Genomic DNA, 9,322 nt, shown 5'->3' on the forward strand with positions numbered 1-9,322 from the left:
AAAATCTCCATTCCCTCCCCACTCCAGGGCAAGGATACTGCAAAATCTCCATTTCCTCCCCACTCCAGGGGAAGGATACTGTAAAATCTCCATTCCCTCCCCACTCCAGGGCAAGGATACTGCAAAATCTCCATTTCCTCCCCACTCCAGGGGAAGGATACTGCAAAATCTCCCTTCCCTCCCCACTCCAGGGAAAGGATACTGCAAAATCTCCATTCCCTCCCCACTCCAGGGGAAGGATACTGCAAAATTTCAATTCCCTCTGATCAGCTGGGACTCGGGGGGCAGAGAATATGGGGGCATGGCCAGCCAGAGATTACCGGTTCTCCGAACTACTCAAAATTTACGCTACCGGTTCTCCAAAAGTGCTCAGAATCTGCTGAATACCACTTCTGGTTCAAAGTTACAACAGCACTGGAAAAAAGTGACTTATGACCGGCCCTCACACTTAACGACCATCCCCGCAATCATGTGATTAAAATTCAGGTGCTTGGCGACAGGTATGTCCCCAGGGTCATGTGACCATCATTTGTGACCTTCCCAATTGGCTTCCAACATGCAAACTCAATGTGGGGGAAGCTGGGTTTTTTTAACAACAGTGTGATCCACTTAATGGCAATGATTCGCTTAACCACCGGGGCAAAACAAGATGGGAAAAAATCAAGCACGATTCGCTGAACTTAAGCCTTGCTTAGCAATGGAGGTTCTGATGTCAACAGCAGAGTTTTTAAGAAGAGACCCGACAGCCGTTTGTCATATCGGGTTTCCTGCTTCAGCAGAGCGTTGGACTAGATGACCTCCATATTCCCTTCCAACTCTCTGTTGTTCTAAGTTGGGGACTGCCTGTGTACAGTAGCATTCAGATCGAGCATCCGAATTCCCTCTGTGCATCCGGTTTCATTCAGACTGTCACAGTTCTGAACAAAATGTTCCTGAGGTCGTTGAGTCCTGGCTTTTTTTCTTTATTTTTGGTTTTGAACCAAATCGCTTCTACCTGGGAGTCAAGAAACCGGTTGCTGAATATGGTTTTGAGGTCACCTGTTCATGTTTTCAGTTTCTTCCTTGGCTCCAGAACAGCTTTCTGAGGTCGAAAATGGGGCTGAAAATTTCGAAGGTCGGAAACCAAAAGATTTCAGGGCCTCGGGCCAAAAACCTCTTGAGTTCTTGAAGGCTTCATGGTTCTCTGCTGTTGTGTTGCATTGGCTCGTGAATCCTTGCCGCCTGATCGTAAACTCTGTCTCTGCCCTTCTGAAATGCGTAGATGAGGATGATTTGATTCAAATAGACAAGGACAACAGAGAGAAAAACAGTCGTCCGCTTGGTTCTGCTGGATGCCCAGTTGTGACAAAGAAAAAGGGGCTTGATTTTTACATATGTATATATATATTCAACATTTCTAACATTAAAAAAATATAAATGCAGCAATGAATGAGAGTGTTTTTAACGACACTAATTGTGAGTGGTGTTTTTGGTATTTTTCAGTATCTGGGCTCTTCGCATTCTTTGTTTTATTATATTACTTTTTGCGTGACTCCTCCTCCTCATCATCATCATCTTTCTGCCCCTTCTCTTTTCTCCTTCTCTTTCTCCTTCTCTCTTTTGCTTCCTCTTCTCCTTCCCTTTTGTCTTCCTCCCCTCCTTGTCCTCCGCCCCCACTCTTCCTTCTGCCCCTTCCATTTTGAGCCGAGGTGGCGCAGTGGTTAGAGTGCAGTACTGCAGCCACTTCAGCTGATTGCTAAGCTGCAGTTCAGCGGTTCAAATCTCACCAGCTCAAAGGTTGACTCAGCCTTTCATCCTTCTGAGGTGGGTAAAATGAGGACCCGGATTGTTGTTGGGGGCAATATGCTGACTCTGTAAACCACTTAGAGAGGGCTGAAAGCCCTATGAAGCGGTATATAAGTCTAACTGCTATTGCTATTGCTATTATTCTTCTTTCTGCTTCTCCCTCCTCCTCCTTCACTTTCTCCTCTCATTCTTTCCTCTTCTCCTTCTCTTTTGTCCTCCCCTCCTCCTCCTCCTCCTTCTGCCCCTTCCGTTTTCTCCATTCTGCTCCTCCCTCCTCCTTCACTTTCTCCTTCTCTCCTTCCTCTTCTCCTTCCCTTTGTCCTCCTCCTTCTTCTGCCCCTTCCATTTTCTCCTTCTTTCTGCTCCTCCCTCCTCTCCTTCACTTTCTCCTTCTTTCCTTTCCTTCCCCTCCTCCTCCTCCTCCTTCTCCTCCTCCGAGGATTTTACCCTAATTGTGGCAGAAGGAAACATCTTCATCCTTGATGAACCTCAGCGACATTAAGCAAAGTAGAATAGCTAAAAATGAGAAAAAACCATCTGAGAAAACCAACAACTCTCCTCCTCTTCCTCCTCCTCTCCTCCTCCTCCTCCTGCCCTTTCGTTTTCTCCTTTTCTTTCTCCTCCCTCCTCCACCTTCACCTTCTCCTTCTTTCCTTTCCTTCCTCTCCTCCTCCTCCTCCTAAGAGGATTTTACCCTAATTGTGGCAGAAGGCAACATCTTAACAGTCCTTGATGAACCTCAGCGACATTAAGCAAAGTAGACCAGCTAAAAATGAGAAAAGACCATCTGAGAAAACCAACAATGAATCCCTTGCATATGGTTGCCATTCAGGGGGTTTCCAAAAGTCAAACCCGAAAATATGATTGCGTTTGTTGGGTGGGAGGTTGGATCACATTATCAGTAGCTGATAAGGAAAACAAGCGATCCCTCTTTCGTAACTTCCTCATCAGGAAACCTTTCATAATGTTATGAAAAAAGGTTTCCTTTCCCCACCAGAAGATTTGGTGACTTCCCCACATTCTTGAGTTCACCCTGGGGAGCAGCAAGAAAGAAGGATATCCGAGGATAACATTTGGGCGCAACCATGGAATTAAATCAACCCACCAGTTACGAGGATGAGGATTATTACTACGAGGTATGTTAGTTCTCTGTCGGCCTCTAGTCTCGTGTTTCTCAACTGGGGTTACTTGAAGCTATGTGGGCTTCAGCCCCCAGAATTCCCCAGCTAGCCTAGTGGTTGAGTCGCCAAAGGATTAGCCGAGCCTGTCCTTCAAGTAGACTTCCACAATCAAGCCACCTGGATTGGCCCATTGGACACGGGGAGTGGGAGATTCGCGGAGGGTTGGTTGCACAACCTGACATGTTCAGTTTAGTTTAGTTTTAGTTTAGTTTTATTTGGTTTGTATGCCGCCCTATTCCCGAGAGACTCAAGGTGGCTCACAATAAAAAGGGGAGGAGATACAGAAATAAAATAAAAACAGCAGTTTAAAATTCACAACAGTCGTAACCTCGAATGGGGCTGGATAGTTCAACAGCCCCAGGCCTGCCGGAACAGCCAGGTCTTAGTTGCTTTGCGGAATGCCGGAAGGGTAGTGAGGGTCTGGATCTCAACGGGGAGATCGTTCCAGAGGGCCGGAGCAGCCACAGAGAAGGCCCTCCCCCGAGGAGTCGCCAGCCGACATTGGCCGGCAGATGGAATCCGGAGGAGGCCTAGTCTGTGGGATCTAATAGGTCTTTGGGAGGTGACTGGCAGGAGGCGGTCTCTCAAGTACCCAGGTCCGATACCATGTAGGGCTTTAAAAGTAACGACTAGCACCTTGAAGCGTATCCGGAGACCAATAGGCAGCCAGTGCAGCTCGCGGAGGATAGGTGTAACGTGGGTGTACCGAGGTGCACCCACGATCGCTCGCGCGGCTGCGTTCTGGACGAGCTGAAGTCTTCGAACACTCTTCAAGGGCAGCCCCATGTAGAGCGCATTCACTGGTTCTCCTGCACTCTTGACACCGTGGCACGACAAAACCGTGCTCCACTAAAGCGCGCCCGATTAAACCGCGTCGCTGACGTCATCAGCACGGCGACAACAGCGACTGTGGAGAAAAAAGGGCGCTTTAAATAGCGCTTTGAAAGCAAGCCGATTCAAGTTAAGGTAAGGCTTAGGGTTAAGTTTAAGATTAGGTTAAGGGTTAGGGTTAGGTTTAGGGTTAGGTTAAGTTTAGCATTAGGTTAAGGGTTAGGGTTAGGGTTAGGTTTAGGGTTAGGTTAAGGGTTAGGTTTAGGGTTAGGTTTAGGGTTAGGTTAAGGGTTAGGTTTAGGATTAGGTTTAGGGGGTTAGGTTTAGGTTTAGGGGTTATTTTTAGCTTTAGCGTTTACAGCGTGCTTTTTTCATCGCGCTGTGATGATGTCAGCTACGCGGTTTCGTCAGGCGCGCTTTAGTCGAACGTGGTTTTGTGGTGGAACCCTTGAACCAACTACGGTGCTTCATGGGCAAGAGAGGAGTACCCCAACCTGCCAGACCAAGGGGGCGATGTGTCCGAGGCAATTGAGGGAGCCATCTTATCTGCTGCTTTGGTCAGCAATAGACCTTGGCCCAATCCTCTTTGCATAGTGGAAATGACCTTCCTCGTTTGATGGCGCAGAAATGCTCACCCGCTTTGCCTCTGCAGATAACAAGCAGGGCCCACCCAATCCTTAAAAGAGGGAGTGTGCGAACGCGGGGGCCTGCTTTCGATTCCGTGAGGTTTTCACAGTACATGGCTTGAGATTGGGAAAGGAGGGGTCAGAGATAGTTGCATTTCCAGAAGGAGGAGGAAGATGAAGAGCAGGAGGAAGAAGAGCAGGAGTAGAGGAGGAAAGGAAGGAAGAAGGCAAGGAGGATGAGAAAGAAAGGAAAGAAAATAAAGGAAGAAAGAAAAAGGAAGGGAAGGAAGAAAAAGATATAGAATAGAATATATAAAATAGAATATAGAATATATAGAATAGAATATATAAAATAGAATATAGAATATATAGAATAGAATATATAAAATAGAATATAGAATATATAGAATAGAATATATAAAATAGAATATAGAATATATAGAACAGAATATAGAGCATAGAATAGAGAAGATATAAAATAGAATAGAAATATAAAATAGAATATATAGAATAGAATATAATAAATAGAATATAATAAGAATACAACAGAATAGAAATTAGAATAGAAATTAGAATTGAATAGAACAGATTAGAAATTAGAATAGAATAGAATATATAAAATAGAATAGAGAAAATATAAAATAGAATAGAGAATATAAAATAGAATATATAGAATAGAGTATAATAAAGAATAGAATAGAATAGAACAGAATAGAATTTAGAATAGAAATTAGAATAGAATAGAATAGAATAGAATATAGAATAGAATAGAATATATAAAATAGAATATAGAATATATAGAATATAATATAGAGCATAGAAAAGAGAAGATATAAAATAGAGAATATAAAATAGAATATATAGAATAGAGTATAATAAAGAATAGAATAGAATAGAACAGAATAGAATATCTAAAATAGAATATAGAATATATAGAATATAATATAGAGCATAGAATAGAGAATATATAAAATAGAATATAGAGTATAGAATAAAGAATAGAATAGAATAGAATATTGGCCAAGTGTGATGGGACCAGTGGTGCATTCCGGAACCCGTTTCAACCAGTACGCTTGCAACGGGGCCCGGCATCCTCCAAATGAGTCTTACCATCCAGCGACGCCTCCACAAGCCTCCGTGACGCCCCAGCTGCTTGGCGGAGTGTCGCGCAGGTGCTGTACATGCCATGCGCATGCGTGGAAGCCCCGAAAGGTTTAAAGACAGGTAAGGAGCGCGGGTGGACAGGTGGGCCCTCCGGAGCACCGTACCAGAATGGTACCTGGTGCTCCGGGCAGACTCCGGTACGCCCGTACCAGGCCGTACCGCCTGCAACCCACCACCGGATTGGACACAAAAGGAATTGGCGCAGATGCTCTCGGTGTACATAAAAGACAAGATACATTAATCAAGAATCCTAAGGCACAACACTTAATGATAATCATAGGGTACAAATAAGCAATCAGGAAACAATATCAATATAAATTGTAAGGATACAAGCAACAAAGTTATAGTCCTGCAGTCATAAGTGGGAGGAGATGGGGGATAGAAACGATGAGAAGACTAATAGTAATAGTAATGCAGCCTCAGTGAATAGTTTGACAGTGGGGAGGGGATTATTTGTTTAGCAGAGGGATGGCGTTCGGGGAAAAAGTTGTTCTTGTGTCTAGTTGGCTTGGTGTGCAGTGCATCGTTTTGAGGGTAGGAGTTGAAACAATTTATGTCCAGGATGCGAGGGGATTATTTCCAGGAGGAGGAGTGGGAGGAGGAGGAGGAAGAGCAAGAGTAGAGGAGGAAAGGAAGGAAGAAAGCAAGGAAGATGAAAAGAAAAAGAGAAAGGAAGTAAAAGAAAGGAAAAGGAAGGGAAGGAAGAATATATATATATATAGTCACAACCCCTGGTATGCCCAAATATGGGAGGAAGATCACACTTCCATTCTCTGTCCTTCGGCTCGTCACAAGAGACCATCCAGACAGAAACCCAATATTTTTTTACTGTTGCCTTTTTGTTACATTTGTTATATTTTGATTCCCAGCAAGGGTATGGCTAGCTGATGAGAGCTAAATAGCTTGAAATAGATCTATACTAGTCTCCCTTTATTTATTTATCAGCACAAATATATATATATATATATATAGATAGATAGATAGATAGATAGATAGATAGATAGATAGATAGATAGATAGATATAGATAGATAGATAGATAGATAGATAGATAGATAGATAGATAGATATAGATATAGATATAGATATAGATATAGATATAGATATAGATAGATAGATAGATAGATAGATAGATAGATATAGATATAGATATAGATATAGATATAATGATAGATATATGATAGATATATAGATATAGATATAGATATAGATATAGATATAGATTAGATAGATAGATAGATAGAGATAGAGATAGATTATATATATATATATATATATATATATATATATATATATATATATATATATATATATATATATATATATATATAAAAAACACATATATATACTTAAAGTCACAACCCCTGGTATGCCCAAGTAGCTAGCTGATGAGAGCTAAATAGCTTGAAATAGATCTATACTAGTCTCCCTTTATTTATGTGTGTGTGTGTGTGTGTTTTCTGAGGTTTTCGCGGGTGTTAGTATGTAGGACTTTGGTTACGCGGGAGAAAACCCGAATAACCAAAGACCTACATAGATAGATAGATAGATAGATAGATAGATAGATAGATAGATAGATAGATAGATAGATAGATAGATAGATAGATAGAGAGATAGATAGATAGATATAGAGAGATAGATAGAGAGAAAGAAAAAGAAAGGAAGGAATGGAGGGAGGGGGAGAAGGAGGGAAGGAGGGAGGGAGAAAAGAAGGATGGAAGGAAGAGAGAGAGAGAGAGAGAGAGAGAAATGAAAGAAAGAAAGAAAAAAGTCCAGCCAGCAGAAAAAGCAGTACCAGCAACAACACAGAATTCCTAAGGAGTGGGCACCTGTGTGTAAGTTAATACTGTGTGTAAGTAATACTGTGTGTAAGTAAAACTGTGTGTAAGTAATACAGTGTGTAAGTTAATACTGTGTGTAAGTAATACAGTGTGTAAGTAATACAGTGTGTAAGTTAATACTGTGTGTAAGTAATACTGTATATCTGGGAAGTTCTAAGAATTCCTCCCAACCCATTCCTCTTTCTCCTTCCTTCCTTCCTCTCCTCCCTCCCTCCCAGGTTGGCACGCTGCCCATGCTGAACCCCAACGCACAGCCATGCCTTCCCACAGAAGCCGGAGCCTTCGCCCGCTATTTCGGGCCGGTGCTTTTCTCCTTGGTGTTTGTGGTGGGCCTGGTGGGCAACAGCTCTGTGCTGACCATCTTGGGCCGACGCCGGCGGTCCTGGCGCTTTGCTGACCATTACCTCTTCCAGCTGGCGGTGGCCGACCTCCTCCTGGTCTTAACCCTGCCTTTCCGAGCTGCCCAGATGGTCCATGGCTGGAGCTTTGGGGAATCCCTCTGCAAGCTGACAGAAGGTCTCACCACCATGAACGTTTACACCAGCATCCTCCTCCTGACCTACCTCAGCATCGAGCGCTACTTCGTGGTGGCCAAGGGCGCCGCTCCCACCTTCTTCGTGAAGCTATCTCACATCTATCTGACTTCGGCCTTTTTCTGGGCCGTCGGCATTGCGTTCTCCACCGTGGACCTCCGATTCCGGACGGTCACCTACGTATGGGAAGCCATGTCTCTCGTCTGCCAGCTGGACCTGGAGGTCCAGGATGCCGAGTCCTGGAAATTGGGGCTCCAACTGTTTTTCTTCCTCCTGGGTTTTTGGTGGCCCGTCCTAGCTATGGTCTACTGCTACCTGTGGATTTTCATCAAGCTCCACCAGGCGGGGCTTCTGCGCAAGCATTTGCCGCTGAGCCTCCTGGTGATCATCTGGGTATCCTTCATCGCCTGTTGGGCCCCTTTCCATTCCTTGATGCTGGTGGATCTCTCTCAACGCCTGGGTTATTTGAGGAGGCACTGTGGATGGGAGAAGGTCTTGGATTATGGCCTGCTGATCTCCAAGTGTTTAGCCCTGACCCACTGCTGCCTCAATCCCTTGGTCTACGCTTTGGGAGGGGCGAAGTTCCGAAGGGAACTTTCTAGAATCTTCCGCGGGAGTCGCCAAACCAGGCCTAACCGTTCGGTTAGTGAGGACTTTAGCCAAGTCACCGACTGCAGCGCCCTCCGTGACGTGGATTACTCCGTCATGATCTGAGGGCTGCGCGGCCCGCCCTACCATGCGTAACCGGGGATGATCCGCCAAGCTTTCTCCTTAACCGTTGCCTGCCACACGTACAGGTAGTCCTCGACTTACGACAGTTCCTTTAGCGACCGTTCCGAGTTACCGCAGCTCTTCACGGCCGTTTTTCAACAGTTACGGCCATTGCAGCGTCTCCATGGCCCCGTGATCGAAATGAAAAACCCTTGGCCACTGACTCGTACTTATGACGGTGTCCCACGGGGTCATGTGATTCTCTTTTGCGATCTTCTGGGAAGCGAAATCCACGAGGAAAACAGATTCTCTTGACAACCCTATTACTAACTTAACAAGGGCAGCGATTCCTTTTGCCAACGTGACAAGGAAGTCGTAAAATGGAACCAAATTCGCTTTGCAGCCGTCTCGCTTAGCAGCAGGATTTTGGGGCTCAGTCTGTGGTCGTAAGTCGAGGACTACCTGTATTTTAAAAAAGGTTCCACCACAAAACCGCGTTCGACTAAAGCACGCTCGACGAAACCACGTAGCTGACATCATCACCAGGGCGACAACAGCGCGGAGACAGAAGCACGCTGTAAACGCTAAACCTAAAATTAACCCCTAAACCTAAACCTAACCCCCCTAAACCTAATCCTAAATCTAACCCTA

General features: G+C 44.6%; 1 protein-coding gene across 1 annotated transcript; it reads left to right on the forward strand.

The window, feature by feature from the left end:
* The first annotated feature begins 2,870 nt into the window (after window positions 1–2,870).
* On the forward strand, window positions 2,871–9,108 carry LOC116515547 (C-X-C chemokine receptor type 3-2-like). Its single transcript, XM_032227660.1, has 2 exons — window positions 2,871–2,921; window positions 7,517–9,108. Exons 1-2 carry the CDS (start codon window positions 2,871–2,873, stop codon window positions 8,672–8,674), a joined length of 1,209 nt encoding a protein of 402 aa, XP_032083551.1. The 3' UTR covers window positions 8,675–9,108.
* Window positions 9,109–9,322: the final 214 nt, after the last annotated feature.

Source organism: Thamnophis elegans, chromosome 12 (assembly GCF_009769535.1).
Source record: "Thamnophis elegans isolate rThaEle1 chromosome 12, rThaEle1.pri, whole genome shotgun sequence".
NCBI lineage: Eukaryota > Metazoa > Chordata > Lepidosauria > Squamata > Colubridae > Thamnophis > Thamnophis elegans.

Bases quoted from the DNA above. Each gene is read 5' to 3' on its own strand.
- LOC116515547 (XM_032227660.1), top strand. From the start codon at position 2,871: ATGGAATTAAATCAACCCACCAGTTACGAGGATGAGGATTATTACTAC. The intron at 2,922-7,516 runs GTATGTTAGTTC...TAAGTAATACAG, and splicing joins ATGAGGATTATTACTACGAG to TGTGTAAGTAATACAGTGTG.